Source organism: Anomalospiza imberbis, chromosome 13, assembly GCF_031753505.1.
Source record: "Anomalospiza imberbis isolate Cuckoo-Finch-1a 21T00152 chromosome 13, ASM3175350v1, whole genome shotgun sequence".
Classification (NCBI taxonomy): Eukaryota; Metazoa; Chordata; class Aves; order Passeriformes; family Viduidae; genus Anomalospiza; species Anomalospiza imberbis.
This window is the reverse complement of record NC_089693.1, coordinates 1,924,298-1,950,339: the sequence shown is the minus strand read 5'-3', so window position 1 is coordinate 1,950,339 and position 26,042 is coordinate 1,924,298. Positions and strand designations below refer to the sequence as shown.

Sequence of the window (26,042 nt, the reverse complement as noted above, 5' to 3'; positions counted from 1 at the left end):
GGTTTCCTTTATCGCTTAAGCAAAATGATGAGTAACTGCAGAGCGTTTTCTGCTCCATGTGTCGCGTTTGTTGACAGATGGAGCGCTGTGCGGTACAGAAATGTACAGCAGCAACAGAAAGAATTTGTCAGCTGTGTCAGAAATCAGAAGAAATCTAAGCCCTTCTCACTGTGTAACTCCTACAGGCCTTAAAAGTTTTCAGCTGACTTCTGCTGGATTCAGACAATGAGAAATTAATCTTATAAAGCAACTCAAACTTCAGCAACGTTCTTTACAGATCGCAGCAGCCGATGCAGGAGTTTAGTGTCACTCTGTTCACGGAAGTCAAATGCATGGAACGCCTTTTATCTCCTGAATCTTATCATCCGATTAGTGTATGTGTCACAGCTAACTGCACATACGTGTCCAGATTGGCTTCGCCACCCAAACAGGATATGGGTGCTTCAATATTCCTTATCTTGCCCTGAACCCCCTGCAAGACCCACAGTGAAACAACAGAACCTTTACATTTCAGCTGTCCCTCGTGGAGAGAGAACTGCTACGGAAGAACACGTTCCACTGACCATAGCAAGGATATATAAATATATATATATATATTGCTCTCAAAGCAACTTTGCTACTCCAGAAGGGCCCACTGGGGCACGGACACGCAGTTGTCCTGCCGGGGGGTGACGTGCCCCGCCGGGCCCTGGCCGGTGACAGCCCCAGGCGTCCTGGGCTGCCTGTGCCGCGCTGTGCCGGGTCCAGCCGGTGTCAGTGCCAGGTCCAGCCGGTGTCACTGGACACCTCCGTGCCGCCTCCGTGCCTGGCTTCTCCTCCGGGATCCCTCTGCTCCCGCTGCTCCTAATACTGCGGTGCGCGCGTCCTTCAGCGTTAAGTGGCAGACTCTTTTTAAAAAAAAAATATCAGCTCTTCATCGATGTGTGGAAGCAAGTGGGTGTTAAAGCAAGGCTCTGTTTAAGCCGTCACAGAACAGGTTGGGTTGGAAGTGTGAAAAATGCATGTTATATGGCTCTACGCAGATATTTACTACATGTATTATGCTAGGTTGGAAAGTTATGTTGTATTAACATTTTAATAATATAGTAAATGCAGTTTTGTAATTAAAATTAAGGTTTAGTAGTTAAAATAGGAATTATGTGTGTAAGGTATTCTTTTAATTAGCTCAAGAAAAGGAGAAGATAATCAAGAAATTCTTCTCACAGGGATAACAATTACAGAAACCCATACATTTTCCAGAGATTTTCCTTATCAGCAGAAACAAATTTCTTCAAGCCTGACTTAGACTGGAAGGCGCCTGGGGATTACAGAAAATTTCTTGACAAGTACCAGATGAATTTCTTGTTTTAAATAAAATATATGCATATCCATAAAGTGGTTTGTGTATGCAACAGATTACCCTTCTTAAGGAGTAAATTTTCTTTTAACTAAATTTTCTTTTAAATTTTCTTTTCAGGGGTCCTTCTCCTGGCTCACTTTTGTCCAGAAAGAGGTACCCAGCCCTGGCTGTAACTCTTTGCTGCTATTGTCTCATTAATTGTCCTAACTCTAATTGTGTAACCTTTATTACTACACTTGTATTATTTTAATAACCATTTTATTTTTATTAAACTTTTCTAAATTTTTGAAACACGTAATTGGCGTTTATAACAGAAGGGACCTTAAAGCCCATCCAGTGCCACTCCCTGCCATGGGCAGGGACACCTTCCACTGTCCCAGGGTGCTCCAGCCTGGCCTGGGACACTTCCAAGGGATGGGACAGCCGCAGCTCCTCTGTGCAGCCGGTGCCAGGCCTGCCCGCCCTGGCAGGGCAGGGCGATCGCGGCGGCGGCCGGGCTGGCCGCGGCCAGGAGCGCCCTGAGGGCGGCCAGGAGCGCCCCGAGGGAGGGCAGGAGCGCCCCGAGGGAGGGCAGGAGCGCCCTGAGGGAGGGCAGGAGCGCCCTGAGGGAGGGCAGGAGCGCCCCGAGGGAGGGCAGGAGCACCCCGAGGGAGGGCAGGAGCACCCCGAGGGAGGGCAGGAGCACCCCGAGGGAGGGCAGGAGCGCCCCGAGGGCGGGCAGGAGCGCCCCGAGGGAGGGCAGGAGCGCTCTGAGGGAGGGCAGGAGCGCTCTGAGGGAGGGCAGGAGCGCCCCGAGGGAGGGCAGGAGCGCCCTGAGGGCGGGCAGGAGCGCCCCGAGGGAGGGCAGGAGCGCTCTGAGGGTGGCCAGGAGCGCTCTGAGGGCGGGCAGGAGCGCCCTGAGGAAGGGCAGGAGCGCTCTGAGGGAGGGCAGGAGCGCTCTGAGGGAGGGCAGGAGCGCTCTGAGGGCGGCCAGGAGCGCTCTGAGGGAGGGCAGGAGCGCCCCGAGGGCGGCCAGCAGCGCCCCGAGGGCGGCCAGCAGCGCTCCGAGGCCGGCCAGGAGCGCCCCGAGGCCGGCCAGCAGCGCCCCGAGGGCGGGCAGTAGCGCCCTGAGGCCGGCCAGCAGCGCTCTGAGGGCGGGCAGCGCTTCCCGCGGCCTCGCTCCCCGCCGCGCGCGCGTGCGCGCCCCCCCTCCCCGCGCATGCGCGCGGCGGGTGCGGGCGGCGCGCGCCGGCGCGGTCCCGGCCGGGCACATCCCGATCCCGGGCAGTGCCCGCCGGAGCTCGGAGCGCTCGGAGCGGGCTTCCGGCAGCCGCACGGCCACAAGCCCGCAGCCCGCGGGGGCGCCGCCGCACAGGGCAGCTCCCCGCCCGGTTTGCCGCGCCGCAGCAAGTCCCTCGGAGCTGTCCGAAGTGGGGCCGCGGCCGCTCCGTCCGCTCCCCTGCGCGCCGTGTGCGGGCGAAGATGCCGAAGAAGAAGCCCGGGCCGATCCAGCTGAACCCCGCTCCGGATGGATCCGCCGTGAACGGGACCAGCTCTGCGGAGTGAGTGCTGCCGGGGCGGGGTGCGGGCCGGCCCGGGCCGGGCGCTGTCCGCGGGGTGCGGTGCTCCCGAGCCCGCCCTGCCCCGCACGCCCCGGCCCGGCTGCCGCGAGCACCGCGGCCGGGACTCCCGGGTAGCCCAGGGCGGGGGATGCTCGCAGTGCCCTCCGCGGAGCCAGGGGATGCTGCCTTCGGCGATAAACAAACTTCTGCCACATCGGCGAGGGGGAAAAAACCTGCCGAAAAAATAGGGGGAAACTTGTACAACTCCTTTCTCCCAGTCCGTAATGGTGTCTGCTGGGTTCTTGGCTTACATAATTATCTAGTAATGCCAAATTACACGTTTCCGATGGCACGGTTCATAAGCGTGTGGGGGGGAGAATTTATACTGGAGCCCGCAGATTTGTAGAAAAGGTGTTTTGTTTCGTTTTCCTCGTCCTTGGCTTTAACCCAAACAATGGTTAGTTTGAGCAGATCTGTTTGTCACTCACTGACATGTTGTGCTGGGTACGGCAGGGAGCGTGTGTGCAGAAACAGCTTCGGAGCTCCTCTGTGGGCAACACAAACATGACACTGTCAATGTGGGAAGGGCTGAGCTGGTCACGGGGACACTTCTGGGGGAAAAAATACTGAATATCGGATGGTTGCATGGTTGCTGGTGAAGCCTCTGTTGCACGTTTCTCACGGATGTGGGTGGGCAGGGTGGCCTCGGTCAGGCAGACACAACACCGGCACCGCGGAGTGATGAAATGTTACAGCAGGTGTTCATTTGAGGTTCACGGGTCAATGTTCCCACCTTGATTTTTACACAGTGCTGTCGGGATAGCCCTTCGGTGAGCCTTGAAACAAAGGTGTGTCTTGGAGGAGCAGATTCCTGCCCCTGTATGGTCAGTTCGGTCCTCTCCGGGAGATGTAAACTGAGCTGCGATGTGCGGCTGTACCACGGTGGCACAGAGGATGTCAGGCAGCCTTGCAGTGACATGTGCGACTCCTGGGCTTTAAAGTGCTCTGTGTTCATCAGTGCCATGTTTTCACACAGGCTCAGGTCTCCTTTAAGCACCCAAACATCATTAAAAAAAAAAAAATCAAATAACCAAAACCAAATCAACCGCAAAAGAAATGTAACCCCGAAACCAAGCAAATACCTCCTGAAAAATAAAAAATTCAGCATCTTGCAGCTCCAGCTGTGACATTTCTAGCAAACTCTTTTGATGATTAACTGAGCGATGAGCTGTTTAAAAACTGTTCTTTGGCAGGAGTTACTGATTGTATCTAAGCATTATGATCTAAATATTACAGAGCTTTTGTTCTGGATTGACGGGGGGAAAAATACAGTGTTTTTATATTTGCTTGGGTAGCACTTCCCAGTCGATTTTCTCAAGGCAGTTGGGAATATGTTGATTTAGTCTTCAGGGATCTCTGTGCATTTTAGTCTTGTTCTACAGAATAAATCTGATACACCGATCACTTGCTGCTTGTACTACCTGATGTAAATCACCTCGCTCCCAATATACTCAATATCGCATCTCTTCCCGCAAGAAGTGTCATTAATTTTAAATTGCTTTTACAAGTATGGTACTCATTTACTTGTTGGAAGCCTTTGGAGACTCCTGGGAGTGCTGGGTCTTTTCTGCACTGAAGAACTGCCTTGCTTCATTTTCTGCTCCGTGTGTTGATTTGGCTGGGGGGTGTGTGTGTGTCCCCCAGACTTCTGATTTGTGTCACACACAGGACCTTTTACCCAGCTTTTGCCAGGCCTAGAGGTGTCCAGTATTTTTAAAAGAAGTAGCTTAGTGAAAGTTAGTTCAGCAACCAGTTGTCCTATATACAGCCAGGATTAATTAATCATGGAAATATCCCCTCATCCTGCTAATTTTAAGCCCTCATTGTGAAAGATTTCAAATAGCAAAGAACAGTTGCATCAGAATTTGAAAATGTTTTTGGAATTGAGTTGAAAACAGTCTTGTTTTTTGTTTCCTTAATGTATAAGGTTGTTTATTTTCCTCCCCGAGCCTGCTCTGGGTTTTTTCCCCCTTTGGTCACTGCCTGAATTCCTCAGTCAGGTGTTTGTGAGGCTGTTGTGCATGCCGTGCATCCCTGCACTGCCATATTAACACTTGCTAAAGCCCCGAGCCTGCGGTCCTGGAATTCTGGCTATGTGAGGCTCTGGTTACTCGTTACACACACAAACCTGTCCCTCTCCAAACGCCTCGCTGCTCCTCAGGGAAAGCACCGAGGGAGCTCCGCGGACTTGGCAAGAAAAAAGGAAGATTCCGGGCGAGGCGATGAAATTCCTGTCTGTGAGTGCACCAAGGAGCCCGACATCCAGAGGGAAGGAAGTTATTTTGGCAGCAGCCCAAAGGGATGTGCAGGGCCTGGGGCGTGCTGGAATTCCGAGACTTTCTCGCTGTCGCAGGGGGAAGGTTCTCTAACTCATTAATGCTGTTAGGAATGAGCACTTCTGACACCGAGACTTCCTGGCAGAAAGGAAGGGGAAAGGGAGGAAATGGAAGAAGGGGCTGGATGATTCAGGATGTCCTGCTTTGCATTCGTGTCCTGGCCTCTGTCTTCGGCCTTATTTGGTGATGGGAGCTCATTGACTGGAGCAAGGGAAAGCTTATTATAGCACGTGGCGTGGGGCTTTAGGAGTGTGCAGGAGGCCTGGGTCTCATGTGCATGGCTCTTTTCTCTTTTTTCCTTTCTTTTCTTCTTTTTTATCCCTTTTTTTCCTGCCAAGGTAGTACAAAGGGGAGTTAGTGCGCTTACAGTTTAAATACATGTATCCCAAATACTTAAATGAAAATTTCACAACGTTTCTCTCCGACAGCAGACTTTGTTACTCATAGCTATTACTTAACCCCAACATCCTGTACCAATAATTTTTCTGGAGGGCCTTCCCAATCCCTGGCTCTGCCCAGTTGGACAATTGAGACAACTTCAGGAAAGGTTTTCCTGCACCCTGAGCTTCGGTTCTGCTTTTGACGCTTCCCGCGGAGCCGCGGTTGCACGGCGAGGGCTGAACCTTTCTGCTGCTCTGAGCTGCCTCAGCTCCTCAGGCTCAAACCAAGATGACACTGGCCAGCTGCAGATTTAATTTCATTCCTTGGAGCTGCGCAGATATAATTGTGCAAAGCTTCTGCAGAGAAAGGAAAAAAAAAACCCCAACCGAGCAAACCTGAATGAAAATTAATTGAAGGAAAACTGTTCTGGCTGAATGTTTAGTGTCTTAATAGACAAAAGAAACAAGAACAAGTCTCCAGTTTATGGATTTATGTTCCTTTCAAACGTCTAACCCTCTGTTCCTTTGAATATCTGACAGTTTTCAACCAATTTTTGTTTCTCTAAAGCCAACCCAGCCTGAGAACGTGAAGTAGGAAAAAAAGCAGGTTTTGAGATAATGTCACACCCTGTATTAGAATAAGTTTTGTGTTCATATGAAAAGAAAGGTGCATCATGAAGTTCTTTAATTGCATCTTTGAAATAAAAAAAGTCAGAGAGAAGGGTCAAACTAACTGCTCTGAAACCTGACTTTTTACTTTGTCTCAATAAATCCAAAAAACTTTCCCAGCTCTGGTGTTAAAATATAAACCTTCCAAAAGTGCCTGGGATTTGATTAAATACAAAAATGAAAACAATTCTTTCTAAAACTGAGTACCACTGACTTTTATGTATTTTATGAGCTTTGATACGATGGGATTGAGGTGTATTTTTTTTTCCAAAATACAATTCTTTTCAAAATATTAGAGTGTATGTGTTTTAGCAACAACTGGTGTCTCCCAAATGAAGCCTGAGCTGTGACCTCTGCAAATCTCAGTTGTGAAGTATCAGCTACAATCAGAGGTTTGTGTTTAATTAGATAGAAATGAGAGCAAAAAAAAAAGTAGACAACAGAATTTGTATCTTCTCTGATGTGCTGAAAAGAAATGGGCCCTTGAGAGGGATTTAAGATGCTGTCCATAGGTCTTCACCACCTTAGGAACTGTATTTCTTTTTAAAAAAGAAAGAAAATCCACAGCAAACTGTGAGTAGAACCAAGTCATCAGGAACAATGTGTTTTTTCAGGGTTTTCTCTTTTTAAAGCATTAATTATAGCAAATCTGTGCCTTAGAATTGTTCAAGCCAGAGAGTAATTTTGTAAGAATGGGTGACTGCAAATTCCAGTCATAGTTTGAATATTAATTCATCAGCCTTTTCTTATTGTTGCTGTTTATTCTGGTTAAATTGCATTTTAGGAAGTCCCTGAATGGCTGCTGCAAGTCCCTATGTTTGCTTGGCAAAGAAAGGTTTGGGGATTGTGCAGAAATGGTTTGCACTTCAGTATATATTATAATTTGCAGAATAAACAATTGCTTACTTATTATGCTTCCTGCAATTTTCATGTTTTTCAGTGTCTTTCTCAAGGGAGCTTCAGTTTGGATTTTTGAGGAGTAGAAGGGCAGGTTGTGTCCCATCAGAGGAATGAGGTTGTGAGGTTTTGTTTGGGTTTTTGGGTTTTAAGTTTCCATTGTGGGCTCTTTCCCAGTGGATCCTGTTCCAAGAGGATTTGTCATCCATGGAATGGATTTTTTATCAGTTTTCTTGGATGCGAGATTTCATAAAAGGAAAGGAAGATTTTCACAGAGTTGTTCACTTTAATGCTTGCAGGGTCATTTCTGCCTTGCTTTGTGGGGGGATTAGTTTTTTGGGGTTTTTTTGGTGGTTTTTTTTTTGGGGGGGGTTTTTTGGGGTTTTTTTCCCTTTGGAATTCCTTGGACTTCAGGGGAGCTTTTTTGCCTGTGAGCAGTGTTCTGGAAGATTAGACCATGGAATTTTATCACTGATTTAGTTGGATTGCAGTTGCATTCAATATTTACTGCAAGCTTGTAAATATTAAAAAAAAAAAAAGAAACTTTTTTTTAATCCCCTACTAATGAAGCATTAATCAAGCTTCCAAATACATGTGATATGAGAGAATGCATTTTAAATTAAAATCTACTCATGCACAGCTTTCTCTTTTAATGTGCTTGAGCCTGGCATAGTCCTTCACTGAATTAGAAATAACCATTTTAATGTTGCTTAAGTACACTAATAGAATATGTGATCTGTTCTAATAAAATAATGAAAAGTCAGAGCCTGCAGCACCTCACGGACTTGTGCTGAAAAAAATTATGACTAAGTGTACACCAGTAGCACAGAAATGAATGAATGAAGGGGCACACTGACCTGTGCAGCTCTTGCTGGCTGTAGGCAGCTTTTTTGTTGACAGTTTGGATGTAGGAAGGATTTAAGGACATTTAATGCTGTCTTGTTATGTTCTGGCAGTCAGATTTAAGCATAGGGATGGTAATGGAGGAATACTTTAGTTTGTATGAGCTTAAAAAGCTTCAATTGGTTTAGGGGAGTTAAAAACTGGGTGTAAAAATAAACGTTGCTGAGGAAATGTGAGGAGGATGAGTGGGGAGGGAAGTGCAGCTGTGCTCGTGGATCCAGCTGCTTTTCTTGTCCTTACAGGGAGGCACAGAGGTGAGATTTCACAACACAGCTTGTGCAAGATCCTGCTCCTTCTGCAGAGCCTCTCCTCTCCTGGCTGAGGACTCGGAACCCACCGGAGGAGCCCGAGGAGTTCTCAGAGCTCTGTCCACCAGCACTGGGGCAGCCACAGGGTCAGTTTAGCCAGGGAAATAATCCCACTGAAAATGGGATTTAATCTGGGAAGGAGAGCCTTGGGGCAGAATGAGACCGTCCCCTCCTGCCCTGGCAGAGCACAGGGAGATGCTGGCACTCGGGAATTACAGCAATTCCTTAGTAGCACAGATTTTAATGGAGTAGGCTCAGGTCTCTGTCTCAAGAGGAACAAATCTCCTGCCGGACCTTCCAGTGTTATCTCACAGCAAGAAAAAGGGATTGAGAGGGTCTGCGTAAAGCCAACGTGTAGCTGAATTATTTACTGGTATAACAACAGTGCTGCTGTTGTTACCCTGGGAAAAGGGGTTTTGAGTTAGCAGTAACTTCAAAAAACCCAAACATGAAAATTGTGGGGAATTTACATGAGGCAGGAAATCCGCCAGCCAATTTCTGGAGTGGATTTTGAAACGTATTTCACTGTATACAGGAGAAACGTTCTGAAATGAGCTGAGGAAGGAATTTTCTGTGAGGTCTGATAAACCTTTCCATCTCACCTTCGGGTAGTTTGTTCCCTTTCAATTACCGAGCTCTAAATTTTCCAGTAAAAAAGCTCCTCCCCCTTTTTACCTTTTTTACAGCTGCATTTGTTCTCCCACCATTGCCCTGGGGGTTGCCTGGGCTGGGAAAGTGTGCAAATTCCACTGCCAAAACACAAGAATGTCTCTTGGAGGAAGAAATGTCAGCTGGCAAAACCGAATTTTTGGGGAATCATGTTCTCTCTTCTGAAGACTTCTTAATTTTGTTGGGTTTTTTTTTTGTTTTGTTTTGTTTTTATTTGTGGGCTTTTTTTTGTTTTGTTTTAGTTTTTTTGGGTTTGGTTTTTTTGTTTGTTGTTTTTTTTCTTTTTTGAGGAAGCAGTGGATTTCTTTTTCTAATCACTTTTGTCCCTAGAAATTAGTAACCAGATGATTCCTGCTTTGATCCGTGCTCAGTATTACTCAGAGAAAATCGTGGCTGCACTTTGGAGTGGAAGTGCAAGGGGGCAGCTGGGAAAGGCTCACTCAGTGCTCAGCATCTCTTGGCAAACATCTGTGGAGGAGCCTTTGTCTTCCTGAGTCCTGCCTGGGCAGGAGGAAGGTGGATTCCAGCAGAACTCCTCCCTGCTGACACCTCAGGATGGGATTTCCACCTGGATCCAGCCTCATCCGTCAAGTGGAGTCCCTAACAGGGGATACAAAAAGCAGAGTATTTTCCTTTGCATCCTGAGCACCAGGATGGAGACATTCCAGCAGTGTGGGATTCTTTGGATGAACAAGAACCTTCTTAAAAACCTCCTTACGGGTTTTTATGACAAACCCTTGAAACTTCCTGGCAGCTCTTCCCCCTTTCTTGCAGGGTTTTGTCCAACTCAGCATTGTTCTGTGCTTTTCCAGAACTTTTTTTTTTTTTCAGTGTGGTGGGAAGATGAGTCAGCAGATTGCAGAACACATTCTTTTGGGAAAAAAAAATGTTCTCTTTGGATATAGATATGTGAATATTTCTGTATGCATTGGTACACTCCATTCATATATTAGGTAAAAGTTATTAATTTCTTGCTAAGTGGCCGTGCTGACAAATGTTCAGTGTTATGCAATCCATCCATTTGAAATAGAGGCAAACCTTCCATCCCTGGCTTTCTCAGAATCCCAGTTATGGGGTTTTTGGTCTGTTTTCAGACAGTTTCTGGCAGTTTCCTTCCCTGGTCCCTGGTGTGGGTGCTGTGGCTCTGCATGGAGTTTGTCCTGCTCTGCTCCAGGCTCAGCCCTTGCACGGAGGAGTCTCAGTTCTCATCCTGGCCTCTTCAGGGGCCTTGTAAACTGATCCTGTAACTTCATCTTTTTTATTATTGTAATGTCCCTCGAAGGCTGTGGAGCTGCCACATGGGAGAGTTGGGAAGATACTGTTACTGTGACTATTGCACGTGTTCGTCCTTTGGTTTTGTCATTATATTCATCTCCTAATTCAGAGACATAAAACAGTGGAAATGCAGGCCTTGGGTGGACAAATGTTGATGATCAGAATTTATAATTCTGTCTGTCCTCTGTGTTGTGATTTAAATATCCAATCAATAAGTTCATTTTTCTGTCCATAAGGAAGTTTTAATTGCCCTGTGGCTCCTTTATCCTGATAATGTGTAGTGTTGGCTGGGAAAAATCCACAGTGCACAGACATGAAAGGGAGATGGAGAGCTTGGATTTGTGAAGGTTTGGCTGTAGAATTTCTTAACTTGAGATTACAGAGTTGATTTAGGGCAAATTCTGAATGCAGTGGCACAGTAAGACCTGAGGAAGCCTCTTAACTCAGAAAAACCCACAAGCTCCCTCTCTGTGGCATTGCTTAGAGAGCTCACCGTGCCAAAGGGGTGAGGGGCTGGAACACCAAGAGATGGCACCGAGAGGCACCCAGGGCACCTGGGAACCCGTGTGCCGCTGCTGGCGGCGCTGGCTTTCCTGCCTGCTGAGCTCTGCCTGCAGCTCACACGTGTTGTGTGGTGGGCCTTGGCTCGGGGGAGGGAAATGGGATGGTGGTCAGGTAAAGAGAAAGAGGAGGAGGCTTAAAGCAAAGATTCCCAGCCTAGAGGGAGATTGGGAACTTCAGCTGTCCATTTGGCTGGAGACTCAACAGGAGATTTGAAGTTGTGTCGTCTGTTTTCTTCTTTAAAACTCATGCCTTTCAGCCTTAGAGAAATGAGAATTTACATTAAATTAGGGCTAGCGGGATACTCTTTTGGACAGAGCAGTGCTTTTCTAATAGTTCTGTTTTGCATGCCTTTTACTGAGAAATAGATTGTAATCAAATGTCTGCCTCTTACTGGGTATTTATTTTTTTCTGGCAATATTAAACCTCACTCTATGCCATGCAATGTCACTGTGGTGTGGAAGTGGATGGTGTGTTAGATATTAGGGAAAAATTCTTTACTCTGAGCATAGGAGGCCCTGGCACAGGTGCCCAGAGCAGCTGGGGCTGCCCCTGGATCCCTGGCAGTGCCCCAGGCCAGGCTGGATGAGCTTGGAGCAGCCTGGGATGGTGGAAGGTGTCCCTGCCGTGGCAGGGGGGGCACAAGTTGAGCTTTAAGAAACCAGTCTGTGATGTTCAGGTGGTAAATTCACCTACAAATCCCACCTAAGTACAAGGAAAAGTTTTTAAGATCCTCTAACACATTGCAAGGATTGAAAATCAACGAGGGTTGAAAATCAGTGTATTTTTCCAAAACAGACTCATTGCATTTATAGAGAATTTGGATTTTTTTGAGTTGATGCTCTGACTGCAAGTTTTATGAGGCTGCACTGGAGTTAACCCAGACAGACACCTGTGCTCTGAGCTGGAGGACTTCTGGAATTACATTTATCTTCCATGTTATTCTGTGAACTGCTCTTTGCTAAAGGAAAAGTTTAATAAGAGTTTTTCTTGTTGCCCGGGTTTGGCAGAGTCACACAACATAGTAGTCTGTCTTCTCAAAACCGCAGAATGTCTTCATGTTCCTAACACTTAATTTCAGCTCCCTGATTGAGGTTGTTCATGGAAATTATGTAGTGAACTGCCTACTTTCTTCTCCAAATTGACAGTTGTGTGGGCTTGGGGAAAGCATTAATGTCACTGTTCTGGAAAACAACCCCCAAGCTTTGTATCCTCATGCGACAGGAGATCTGAAAGTGAAAGTACTTCTTGATGCTTTCACTCATGCTAATTGTTCAGCTTGCAGCACTGATAGTAATGCCTTTGAACAGATATTTGACAAATTACTGGTAAAGACTCTCAGATTTTTTTTTTCCTTTTTCCCCTGCTGCATTTTTTTCTTCTCTCTCTGAAGCAGACTTTAGAGTTGAGTAACAGCTTTACTGTAGCCTTTAGGCTTGAGTGTATGATTAACTTAGCACTAACATGAATTAAAAAAAAAAAGCTCCCAGGGATTTGGAGTACTAGTATTAATTAAGGACTTATTTTCTGGTTTTTGTTATGCCATTATGTGCTAGCAGACTGCAAGCAAGCATTTCTCTTCCTGTTACTGCTTCCAAGAGAACAAGTGTGCTCTGCAGTGTTCATGCACCTCCTGCAGGAGTGCTTTCCTCAGTGCTGAGGTGGCTGTCCCCAAAGCCAGGAGCTGAGGATCTGCACTTGCCTTCTGTGCCCCTCTGGCTGCTCAGTGCTCTCTCTGCCCCACCTGCAGTAGGAAACACGAGTTTGCTCCTTGTCCCCACACTCGCTGCTCTGTCCCTGCAGTGCCCAGCTGCGCGTGGTGTGCACACGTTTAGTGGTGAGAAGTCAGTGGCTGGATGTTTAAAAAGAAAACCTGGAAACAATCTACGGCCAGCCCTTAAAGGAGCAGTGTGATGGGCTCAGAAAGTGGCCTGATGATGGGAGGGTGGTGGTGACACCCCTTGTCTGTCCAGGGCTTTGTGCACAGGACCACGTGCATGTCTGGGGAGCAGAGAACAGGATGCTCAGTGCAGCAGTGCCTCGAGGTGCTGCTGGGCATTTCTTTGGGCTTCTTGTGTGCAGCCATGGTTCTTTTACCCAAGTATGCACTTTTGGCCATTGGCAGAAGGTGAGGGACTGGGGGAGGTGAGAATTTAAAGCTCCCAGATGAGCCTGCCTGGGGTGAGGTGTCCCTGGGTCTGAAAAGCTCCCACAGACCTTTCTCACTTGCACAGGGTGGCAGCAGAAGGGCTGGGTGTGGGTTCCCCCAGGGTCTCAGATGGACAGGGATAAGAGGTGAGGTTCTCCACACCCATCAGGAGTCACTGTCTGGGGAAGGTGGGTTGTGTTTGAGTTCTTTCTGCATTCTTTTCCAGCTTGGGAGGTCACAGAAGTGCCACGGGGGGATGCTGCACTGTCAGACCACTTCCTTGAGCACAGAAAGGAGGAAACAATGGGAGTTAATAGGAAAGATCCTCCCCGATCAGATGTGGTTGGAGAGAATTCCTCCTCTAGGGCACCTGGTACCTCATGCTGCCCTTGGAAGAGAGAAAGAAACAACCAGCTTTCCCAAAAACTTGCCCTGAGTGTGTATTTTTTTGAACTTTCCATTTAGTCAGGAAGAGAGAGATCTCCCCGTAACTGTGGAGGCCCAGCACTGAGTGCAGAGGTGTTGTGTGCTGGCTGTGCAGGGTGTTGATCCTCCTGCCAGCTGAGCAGGAAGGTGTTTACTGGTGGTGTTGTGTGGGATTCCTCTGTTTCCTTAGCAAACGGAGGAAGCAGCACTGACCTCCCCGTGGCTCCATCCCAAGGATCACCCTGTGAGAGCTGGATCCCATCCCTGGAGCAGTTTAGTGTGTGCTTGGCTTCCAAACTGCCAGCAATAAATGAAATGATAACCTATTGCTTCAGAGTGGTGCTTGGCACCGTGGAGCCCTGAGCTGATCTGATGATTTCCTGCTTTGATGGACCCCTGGCAAAGCCATGGTGCCTTGACAGTGAAAAACACAGCCCCAAGACTGCAGCAGGTAATGGTGATGAATTTTAATGGGAATCTTTGTCTCTGAATAAAAGTTTTATATAAGATTAAGTGACTACCAGTGCTCTTTCTGGAGGCAGACAGTTGCACAGTAGCGTGTTGCTGTTTTAGCTGCCAAAGTTCCTGAACATTTTTGTGGTGCCTGGTGATGAACTGTCTAAAGTATTCCCCCTTCTGTATTCTGGATGTGCTGGTTTCATTCAGTTTTTAAAACTGAATGAATTTACTTTTGTGTAATTACTTTACTTGTGTAATGATTTACTTTTCCACCTGTTTCTCTGTGCTTTGGAACTTGCTGTGATGCTTTTACCTGGGGAGGGCCCAGGTACCAGTCCCAGGTACCAGTCAGGGGAGTGTTCTTACAGTAGCTGGAGTTAAGAACTGAAACTTCCCAAGTCCTGCCTCCTGGAAACACTCCGAGTGGGTTACACCACCCATTTAAATGACAAAAACACACCTTCTGTTTACCTATCTGCATTTGAAATTGATTTATGTCCAGTCCTTCGAGCCAAGAGCCTGAATGAAAAAAATCAATTCTTTCCTGATGCCTGACATTGTTATTATAGTTCTGTTCTTATGATAAAACTAACTGGAGATGTTGGTAGTTACACTCTGAGTAGTGATCCTGACGATTCATTTGTTGGGTTCATATCTTTCAGATTAATTCACTTTACAGTTAGAGAATTAAAAATCTGAGAACTTCATTGCTCATCACTGCAAGTAATGAAGGTTTTAGAACCTTTAGAACTTAGAACATTCTGGTGATTTTACTGGTGGCCACACCTGGAGGGGAAACCTGAGGTGCTGAAATTCATGAGATCAATGAATTTCAATCTCACTTTCCCATCTGGGAGAGTCTTTGGAACCTCTTGTATTCAAGCAGGGGCCTCAGCAGTAATTCATAGTTTCAAGCAAGGAAATGCCTGTTTTAAGTGAATGCCAAATTTATTTCGATTGAAACAGGCAACTTATTAAAAAAATAGCTTTATCCAGACAAACATTAGACTAAATAGATGTGATAAGTGCTATCCTAGCAAATATTTTTGTTCCTAAAGCATCAAATTGTTTGTTCCATCACACCAGCAGTCTGTCTGCTCCAAGTCATGTGCTCAAGCATCTCTGTGTTGTCTCCAAAGCCAAAAACCCCCTTCTGCCTGAGAGAAAAACTGAATAGCTGTTTTCTTCAAAGCACAGCAAGGAAAGCCTTGTTGCATCCTGTTTCTGTGTCTCTAGTTTTTTGTTTTTGTTTTTTTTTCTTATTCCAAATGGACAGCCCTGCCTTATTCAGTAATCCTTAAAATGACAGCAAGTTTCTTCTCGAAGCTTGTAAATTATAATGAAGACTTGAGTCCTGTCCTCTCACAGCAGTAATTTTCCAGGGTGGAATTTGTGTCCAGCATTTGTTGCTCTGGAGTTTGTTGCAGGAAAGTGAGGGGTGCTCAACTTTGCCTCAGCTTTTCTCTTGTTTGTGCTCATGGTGTAAGAAGAGCTGGTTCAGGTGTATTCACCTCACTTTGACTTCAGCCTGGAATTTGTTTGCTTCACTGGGCACATTTGATGGGGGGAAAAAAAAATAATGCAGGGATTTATCATTCATTTCTAAATTTCAAAACGTGTGTTTCTTTCTTAGTGATTCATCTTTAAAACAGAATCAGTAAAACACATTAACTTGGATGTTGTTGTAAGCCACACTCATCTTCCTCGGGGATTTTTCAGTGAGGATGCTCCAGGATTATTGGTATGGGAGTGTACAGGTATAAAACATGGTATGAGGACAGACATGAGGTTTGTCTTTAAAAGATAGTATAAAAAAAATTTGTTTTGGTGCAGGTACTTGATTTTTAATGTAAGATAGAGACAGTTGTGGTCGTAGCCATGCATCCTCTCAGCTGACCAGCTCCTCACTGGCTGTGAGGATGTCCCTTTGTACAACATATTTTCAGAGTGAACATTCTATGAAGTGATGAATGGAAATAGTTTTGATTATAGGTGAAATTTAATTTTTTTTTAATGGAAAGTAGTTCCATTCTTTATACATCTGAAGAAATAGATTCTTTTCCTCAAATTCTTCATCCTAGCAACACTGTATTCCCTGGGAACATTGCATTAAATTTTGTGAAGCAAAACAGGTACTTGCTGTTAAATATTTACTCTTGCAGCAACTTATTGTTGCAGTTGGAAGCAGGGAATTTTAAAGGAGCCTTTAAGCAGTCAGATTGGAATGAAGCATTTCCACAGGAGATGAACTTGTTAAAATGTTCCTGGAACACCGAACTTGTGCCTGTAGTTCCAAACTTAACTACTGCATAAAGTTTTGTTTTTTATTTTGTGTTGCTTAAAAACATGAATCCTCATGTTAAAATGAGGTTTCCAGCAGATGTGTCCTTAAACAAAATTCAAATAATCTTAAAACCTTTGGGCCAAAGACTTTTCACGTTTCCAGTGACTGCGTTTTAAATGTGTTTGGCTGGGTTTGATGACTTTTTTACTGACAGCTAAATTAGAAACTTCTGAATGAATTGTTGGTTATACAGTCCTGTGGAAATCAGTCAATAAAACATTTAGGCACTCTCAGGAGGAAATTACAACACAACCTTGAAAACACACAACTAAAAATAGCGTGGAGTGCTGCGCTGTGATTCAGGAGCTCTCTCTGCCCAGAAATGCAGAGTCACGAAGCCGCTCCTGCAGGTGGTGGAACTCAGCGTGCCTGCACTGGGGCAGGACCTCGTGGATGGGGAAGCTGGGTATTTTGTGTTTGTCATTGTTTCATCTGGGATAAACCACAGCTCACTAACATCAGAGTGGCAGCAACAACGAGGGTGACCGTGCAGGTTGGGTCCCTCCACACGACGTGTGCAGGTGCCAAAGTGGAGTGGTTCTCTCTGACCTCTGTCCCCTCACTCTTCCCCTCACAGCTCTGCTCAATCCTGCCCTTCTTTCTCGTGCAGGACAAATCTGGAGGCGCTTCAGAAGAAGCTGGAGGAGCTGGAGCTGGATGAGCAGCAGCGCAAGCGCCTGGAGGCGTTCCTCACCCAGAAGCAGAAGGTTGGGGAGCTGAAGGATGATGACTTTGAGAAGATCAGTGAGCTGGGAGCAGGGAATGGTGGTGTGGTCTTCAAAGTGTCCCACAAACCCTCTGGCCTCATAATGGCAAGAAAGGTGAGGGGGTCAGAAAGAGCAGCTTGGGGATGGTGTTTGTAGAGGACGTTATCTCTGAAATACAATGATTTTATTTAGAGAAATAATTGCTGGTGACACACAAAAATTACTATTTAATGCCAGCTTTCAGAGAAGGGGATGTGTTTCCGTAAGTAGGAAATGTTGCACTGCCTCATCCTACATGAGCTTCCCAGTGTTTCAGTCACACGTGTTAGTAATGAAATGATTGGCATTTGTTCCTCCTTTTTCCCCTCTCACTCAGGAGTAGGAGGCCTAAAAAATTACTGGAAATTATCAATTAGACAAAAGTGGCAATATTCTGTATTCTGGGCACTAAATGTAGAGGAATGGAAAAGGTTATCACCTGTCTTAAGAGCTTCCTTCACAGGCACACAGCAGAAAAGAGTTCTGGATGAAACTGGAGGAGAACTCAAACAAACGGGAATGAGGGATGCATTGGAGTTCAGTGACATCTCCTGTTCTGTCGTTCCATCCTGGGATGCAGTTTCTCAGCAGGAAGGGATTTTTCCTTCTCTGAGAGTATTTTTCTAGCTTTACAACCTGGAGCAGTTGTGACCTAGTTTGCAAGAGAACTGAGATTTTTTTTTTTTTTTGACTGAAATAGCTTGATGTTTTAATTCTCATTTTGTTTACATGAGGAGCTTTCACTTCCTGTCAATATCCCTGGGAAAAGAGCACTCATCCCAGGCCCCATTGTTTTACTACACTGGGAACTTCCCTTTTTCTGATTGAGAAGTTGAAGACTTCTTTAAACGATAGTATACAAATAATTTTCTTTTTAAGATAATTCTTTTTAAGAAGGGGACAGCGTCATCTTCAGCAAAACTAAAGGAAAATGAGCATGTGCTAAGAATAAACTATGCTGAGGACTGGCAGTCTGGGGAGAAGCAAAGGAAAATGCCCAATTCTGAGATGTGAGAATTACAAAATGCACAAGTCACTGAGGTTTTCTTGAACTAAATCAATTTAATTGATTTTTTTTCACCTGCTGTGAGTTTAACAGGAAATTTTGCCCCAATTCATTCTTATTTGCTGCAACTGAGATGTTTGCTGAATTGTGATTTTTCTTCCATTTATTAACCAAAATTTCAGTTCCATAATTCTCTTTCCATAATCTTTCCTTTCACATAGGGAACACACTTGTTTTGTATGGGATAAACAGTCTAGTGGGGAAAAGGAACTGGGGAGTTTTAATGGGAGCTTCAGCTCATTCCTTCCTCTAATGCTTTACAAACACCTGGACAGGTGCTTTTCAGCAGCTGCCTCTGAGTCAGTGCATCTTTGACACATTTCCCTAAGGAAATGTGCTGCAACAAAAAGTTTCTGCTGGAGAAGTGTTTTGTGAAAGGAGGATGGAATTCCTGCCTTTCCTGGGTGCTGCGTTGTAGTGTTTTCCCTTGGCCACTAGTGTTGGGTTTTGCCCTTTTTTGGCCCAGAAATGGGGCAATTGAGAGGTATTTTAAAAACTTTTATTTCATTTTCAGTCTCATGTGAAGGGTGAGACAATACAGATGTTGTAATTCACACCATCACAATCAGAAGGCAACTATTTTTTAATTACAATACATTATGTTTCTTAACCTATCAGCTTTTACATACAAGTTACATACATAAGTTTGCATACAAATACATACTGTGTGAGCCTTCTGTCAAGCTTTAAGAATTCTCTCCATTTCCCACACCCTAGGAAATCAAGGATGGATTGATTTACAGTTAAATTGTAGAATAATTTGGGTTGGAAAGGACCTCTGGAGGTCATGAGATGCTCAAAGCAGAGTCAGCTCTGAGATTAGGGCATCTCAGGGCCTGCCAGGTATTGAAAACCTCTCTGAGTGGCACAAATCAGTCCTGAAGAGTGGATTTGATTTTATTTAGTGGGCTTCTTTTGCAGTTAATCCACCTGGAGATCAAACCAGCCATCCGCAACCAGATCATCCGGGAGCTGCAGGTGCTGCACGAGTGCAACTCCCCCTACATCGTGGGCTTCTATGGAGCCTTCTACAGTGATGGGGAGATCTCCATCTGCATGGAGCACATGGTGAGTGCAGGAGAGGGCTGTTCACTGATGGGGAGATCTCCATCTGCATGGAGCACATGGTGAGTGCAGGAGAGGGCTGTTCACTGATGGGGAGATCTCCATCTGCATGGAGCACATGGTGAGTGCAGGAGAGGGCTGTTCACTGATGGGGAGATCTCCATCTGCATGGAGCACATGGTGAGTGCAGGAGAGGGCTGTTCACTGATGGGGAGATCTCCATCTGCATGGAGCACATGGTGAGTGCAGGAGAGGGCTGTTCACTGATGGGGAGATCTCCATCTGCATGGAGCACATGGTGAGTGCAGGAGAGGGCTGTTCACTGATGGGGAGATGTGCATGGAGCACATGGTGAGTGCAGGAAAGGGCTGTCCACTGATGGGGAGATGTGCATGGAGCACATGGTGAGTGTGGGATAGGGCTGTTCACTGATGGGGAGATGTGCATGGAGCACATGGTGAGTGTGGGATAGGGCTGTTCACTGATGGGGAGATGTGCATGGAGCACATGGTGAGTGTGGGATAGGGCTGTTCACTGATGGGGAGATGTGCATGGAGCACATGGTGAGTGCAGGAAAGGGCTGTTCACTGATGGGGAGATCTCTGATGCCTTGTGAAGGCTTACCTAGAAGAGAGGCTGGGCAGAGTTCCAGAACAAAGCAGGGGTTTATTCAAAGGATCTCCTCCATGGATCCACCTCGGGCAGCACCAGAGCCCAGCCAGGGCTGCCCCAAGATGAACCCAGATGGTCCCAAAATGCACGAGCGCTCCCGGGGGCTCTCACTGTGATCAGCTCTGCTCCATGGGCACACTGCAGTTCATTGTCCCATTCCAGCTCCAGCCCATGCAGTCCCATCCTGCTTGTTCTTCTCTCTCCAGCCCACGGTGTTTGTGCTCCTGGGCTGAGATTTGGCTCATTTGTCCTTGGTGCCCAGCTGGAGCAGGAATTGTTTTGTCTCCCTGCTCTGTGCAGAGAGCTCACCATCCCCTGATGTGAAGCCCAGACCCACACACTAAAGCAGCAGAGAATGTGAAAAGTATAAAAGCTAAAACCTAAAAAATGCATCATCTCCATCTGCATGGAGCACATGGTGGGTGCTCAGAAAATTTATTTCCTGGCAGTTATCCCCTGGGGTTATTCCTTGAGCGTTCCCTCAGTGCCACCAGCACTGCAGTTACCAAAGTTCTCTGCTCCACTGAAGATGTGGTTTGGATTTACTCTGCAAATCGAAGGTTAGGATTGATAGATGATTTATCCCCTTCTCCAGTGTCTGCCCTGCACAAATGTAACTTCCCAATTGCTTCTCTTTTATTCTTTTGTTGTATTTCAAAATATTTACCCAGTCCTGCTACTTAAACACTTGTTCTGACTGGGGTTCAGCTTGGTTTTCTCACCAGATCACTGATACTGCAGCTGTGGATATTCTATTTTTTTCCTTATTTATATGAATCCATATTTTGTCCCTTTTTTAAATTTTACGGAAAATGCAAACATGAACAATAGTGAACAAGCCCAGAGGGATCTTACACAACTTTTTTCATGCCAAAAAAATATTTTTTACCGTGTTTCATTTTAATACAAAGTACACATTCTTCTCGACATCTGTTTGTCTTTTTCCAGCCATATGGACTCAAAACATGAAAAGTAAATTTTCTGTAATTAAAGGACAGTCAAATTTGTTGCCTCACTTGGTGGAGGTTTTTAACAACACGAAACACAATACAACCAAAGACCTCTTTATTTTTTCCCCTGAAAAGAGCTGTTTCTTTGGAGAGAAGCTGTATTTTTTCTGGAAAGTGCATGTGATTGTTGTAATGCCTCTGTGGTCCCTCAGAATTTTGAGAAGGAATCGATGGTTGCTTAGGAACCAGCGCTCAGGATGTGAGAGCTGAGGGGAAGGTGTGCACCCCCAAAGTACAAATTCCTGCTGGGAACTGGAAATTCCAGCTCTCAAAATGGAGAGGAAGAGTGAAAAATAGGAAAGTAGGTGTTAAAAAAACCACTGGCTGGGCATTGCTTGGAGAATATGTTAAATGGCACAGATGTGCACAGCTGCAGTTGCTGGAGGAGCCTGTGTGCTCACACATTCCAGGGGAGAAATAAAAGGCCTAAAGAGTCTCAATTTATTTGTCAATGAGAAAATCACCGGCAGCAGTCAGGGTTTGTAGGTTCCTAAGCAGGGAATAATATATGTGACAGGGAATATTATGTCTGACAGCAAACATTTTCAGTTTAAGAGAAGGCAGGGGGAAATCTGGTGGCTCAGTGCTGAATCTGGTCCAAGCCAGATGGATACAACATTTTACACATAGAACAACTGATCAAGAAGTTATGAAATCAAAAGAGAGGTGGATTATTATAGTCATAATTTATATTATTATACTATTATCTTACTATTATTATAGTCTTAATTTATTATTATAGTCTTAATTTAGCATTAAGCTTAATGCAGATCACTGGTAGAAGTTTTTGGTCTCCTTTTGGATAAAAGATTGGCTGAAAATCTCCACTGTGGTCTTTTTTTTTTTTTCAGTTGTTATCACTCAGAAATCTTATTTTTAGCAGTGGGTTACAAAACCTAAGTAGGATTATGAACAAAAAGTTGGAGGTGGAACGGGAATGGAACTTGAGCGTTTGATATTTTTAGGTGCCTAAATTCAAGATCAATGCCTAACTTTGCTTAGCAGCAGGTATTTAACAGGCAAAAGGGTTGGAGGCAGCTCCTGCAAGACACTGAAGGCTGCAGCCAGGACGAGGCAGCTGAATTGTGTTCAGCCTTGTCTAGGACCAGAGCTGCTCCTCAGGGAAGGGGAAAAAAGGGGTTTTTTTCTGTAACAAAATTACAGTTAATATACCAGTATCTCAGCAGAGACAGCTGTCCAGAAATTCAGACTGGTTTAACAAGAGGTTTCTGGAGATTTTTTTTTTCTGCTGGTGTATTTTTAATCAAGTGTGGAGTATGTGGGTGTGTTTTTGACAAAAATACGTGATCAGATCAGTATTTATATTCTTCCCTTCTCATAAGAGTTGTAGATTTTAGTCCTCAAATAATAAACCTTTGTGTTCCAGTTTCTTTGCTTTCACCATGTGTAAATGTTGATGAAAATTTCCAAAGGGGAGGTTAAGTTAAAAGGCAATTAATGACTCCAGTTGGATCTTTATGGCATTGTATTGGGAGTTATCCAGTGCTGAACCAGACAACAGGACATGATTTTAAAACGGAAAAATAACTTTTCAGTTTCTTCTTTGATTGTATATTCTCTGCTCCAGAGAATCCAGACCTTATGCACAAGTCTATTGTTGAAGCAGTTGCTAAAAATAAACAACATTTTCCCCAGCTTTTCTTTTGAAAAGCTCTTAGCAACAGTGGGATATATTTGCCTTTGCTGGGGGTGTGTGTGCATGCAGGCAGTTTATTTAATCCAATAAACAAGGCCATGGCTTACCAGGGAACCTTCACAACATTTTTCTCCCTATTTTGCTTCTTCCTGTGCCAAACCATCCTTGGACGAGTCACCCTGGACCTGCAGAACTGACAGAGGCAGCTCCTCCTGGGCAGGATCTGCTCTGGGACAGGGATCTGGCTTCTCTCATCATCCTGGGGTGCCACTGGCAGTGGGGCTGCCCCTGGATCCTGGCAGTGCCCAAGGCCAGGCTGGACAGGGCTTGGAGCAGCCTGGGACCGTGGGAGGTGTCCCTGCCCCAGGTGTAGAGGTCCCTTCCAGCCCCATCATTCTGGGATTTTCAAGCAGAAAACTCTGTCTCTCTCGGTAGGATGAGTTTTCAGCCCCATAATCAGGATCAACAAAACCTTTTCTTTCTGTCTTTGGAGGAGGAGATTATCATGGATGGCTGTGACAAGAAAAAAATGCATTGGGCTGAAAATTGCAGAAACCTGTGAAATCCTTCCTGCTTGCTTGTCACTGTTTGGGGACAGTGCTTCCTTAAGGAGATCCAAACCATGGAAGTGCTGCTCTGGAGGAGCATTGTGTGCAGTGTTTATTTGAGTGGATGTTGTTAGTGACCAAATGTTTGTTTAAAATAAACACAAACCCTCCTGAGGAGTGATTTATTTATTTCAGATTTGCACCACAACAATGTTAAAGCAAACATGAAGAGCAGCTTGGTTTTTTTTTTTTTTTTTTTAAACAAGTTAAGGCTTCAGTTTACAGCCCTGCTTAAAATATTTTAGAGCAATTGGATTCAAGTTTGACTATTCACATATTTCTGATTAGGATGGTGGCTCCTTGGACCAAGTGCTGAAAAAGGCTGGGAGGATTCCAGAGCAGATCCTGGGCAAAGTTAGCATTGCGGTGAGTGGGGCATGGGGATGGCACCTCTGGGGCTTGGGTGGGCACTGCCACGCCCAGGGGGATGAGGGAGAAGGGAATAGCCCCAGATTTTCCAGGGTGTTTTTTCATTTTTCAGTTTCTTTTTGTTCGTGGTAGCTGTGGGCACTGGAATGAGTAACACATTCTGGGGTGTGTGCTTGGAGTTGCTGCTTTTGGATCAGTTGATGCTTCTGGATGAGAGCTGAATTAACAGTTCCTTATTTTTCAGTATTACCTGTTCCTCTCCATTCTGCAGCAAGAATGTATAGAGAACTCTCTGTACACAGAACTCTTATTTTTTGTTTTTCTAGTCCGAGCTGGAGGGACGAATTAAAACTCAGTGTTGATTGGCAGTGATTACATTTTGGGATTTCTGTGAAGCTGCATGCACTTGGAATTCTTGTACAGACAAGGCATTCAACTCTCTCTTCTGCTTCCTAAATTAATTTCTTTTTCATTTGTCTCTAGGTAATAAAAGGACTCACATATCTGAGAGAAAAGCATAAAATAATGCACAGAGGTGAGATAAAAGTTTGTGTTGTAACTTTCCTTGAGTATAATTTTTATTCACATTAAAATATATCTTTTTTTCTAGGCTTGGTTCTTTATGGTTCCATATGACTTTGGTTCAAAGGGTTTTTCTTGGGCAGTGTAAGGCAAACTTTTTGTTTTAAATCCAAATCTCTTACCATGACTATCAGGTCTCTTCAGACCTTGTCTGGGTTTATAATCCATGCTTGAACTGCTGTTCTTGCATTTTATGAGCACACAGAACTTGTCTGTGTTTGAGACTGATTGCAGTTAAAACCTCTGAGCTAAATTTCATTTGACTGCTCAATAGTCATTGCCATGAAAACTTTTAAAAGAAAGTCACTTTTTTTCCCATGTGTCTTACATTCCCATGCTGTTTATTGAGGGCTGTCATGCAGAACTGCATCCTTTTCATACTTAAAAACAATTAAAAAACCATGGTAAAGCTGTGTACAATGGGAGTGTTGCTTCTCCTGAGTCTTTAGTTACTTTAGAATAAATGTATGAAATTATTTTCTGCTTTTAGTTGCCCTTTTTAAAATCCAGCTCCTCCATGAATCTGTTGCATGTTCCATTAAAGAAGAATGACCTTTGGTACAGTAATAAATCCATTTTTGCTGCTGTGGGTGTGCTGTGAAGGTGGAGCTGGAGCAGTGCTGGTGCCCTGTGTGCAGCCCACAGCAGCTGCTGGGCAGCTTTGGACCACAGGAGAATATTCAGATTATAAAATATCTGCAGCAGACATTAATGCATGTCTGAATTTACATTTTTTCCCCAGACAAAAAAGAGGAATCAGCAATCCCAGCTTGCACAAGCTGTTGTAGGATCACCTTACACATGAAGTTGTGTTTATCACACATTCCTGGTTTGTGGGGTTTTTTTAAACAAATATAGCTCTCTTGTGGAGCAAGGAGGTTGGAGGGAGACTCTAAACATTTCTGGTGACAGTTTCAAAGTCATTTGTCTCTGTTCAGAGCATAAGGACTCCAGAGAAAGAGATCACCTTATTTTAGGGCATCCTGGAAGAGTTACTGCTGCATCTTGTCCTCAAGTCAGCCACAGCAGTGGGTTGTTACTGTGTTGGTTGCTTGGGGTTTTTTTTAGGTTGATCTTGCTCAGCTGAGAGAGCAGTTTCTATTTATTTATTTTCAGCTTTACCATCTGTAAATCTGATAAACCCAAAGTGAAGCCCTCCTGATCTTGTTTAAGTGCAGCTTAACCTCACGGTGTTTGCTGCGTCAGAGGTTACACTGCAGCTTCATGGACCAGCACAAATCAAAAATTCCTCTTCTGCTTTGCCTCCAGTTTTGCTGGATTGAGTGTGCCCTGCAGTGTAGAACTCCATGTCCACGTGGTGGTTTTTGTTTTTCAGCTCAGTTTCCCTCCTGTGTGCTCTGACAGCAGCAGGAATCTGTGACCTTGTGCGCTCCTTGCAGAAGCTGCTCTGTGATCACATCACATCTGTGATGTCTGATAAGGAGGGAGCCAAAATGACATTTTGGGAGTTGATCATGGCCAGTGCTGGCAGCTAAAAGGAGAATCAGTCAGAGCAGTGAGTGGCTCTCCCATCTCTGCACAGCCAGAGCCAAACTTGCAGCTCGTGTCCTCGGTGCTGTCCGTGGGTCTGTCTGTGCCACAGACCCTGTGCATTGTTTGCTCTCCCCTGGTGAAGGCTGGGGTGCAGGTGAAGCTGCTTCTGGCAGTTTTTCCAAACTGCCTCTCCCTTGAATCCCAGCTGAGATAAACAGTGCTGGTGAAAGCACTTTTCCTGTGACTGTGTCAGCATTATTTTATACACAGCTCTAATAATTGGAGATTTCTGTGCCTTGCTTTCTCTCCTGCACTGACAAGGTGAGAACAGCATCTCACGTGGGCTGTTTGTTCTCACTCATCCATCCCTGGGGAAAATGTGTGCACTTGGTGGGCTTGTTTTCAGCAGGATTTATTGGAGTTGTGCCGTGGGGAGAGTGGGTGACTTAAAAATGAA

The 26,042-nt window shown here is 45.3% G+C and overlaps 1 protein-coding gene across 1 annotated transcript in view; it reads left to right on the top strand.

Annotated features, from left to right (window-relative positions):
* The first annotated feature begins 2,556 nt into the window (after positions 1-2,556).
* MAP2K1 (mitogen-activated protein kinase kinase 1) overlaps positions 2,557-26,042 on the top strand; it is a 34,791-nt gene continuing 11,305 nt past the window's right edge. The window contains exons 1-5 of the mRNA XM_068203523.1: positions 2,557-2,880; positions 16,927-17,137; positions 19,050-19,196; positions 23,429-23,506; positions 23,993-24,044. Coding sequence (XP_068059624.1) covers positions 2,801-2,880; positions 16,927-17,137; positions 19,050-19,196; positions 23,429-23,506; positions 23,993-24,044 — 568 coding nt within the window. The 5' untranslated portion in view covers positions 2,557-2,800. The remainder of the gene's footprint in view (positions 2,881-16,926; positions 17,138-19,049; positions 19,197-23,428; positions 23,507-23,992; positions 24,045-26,042) is intronic.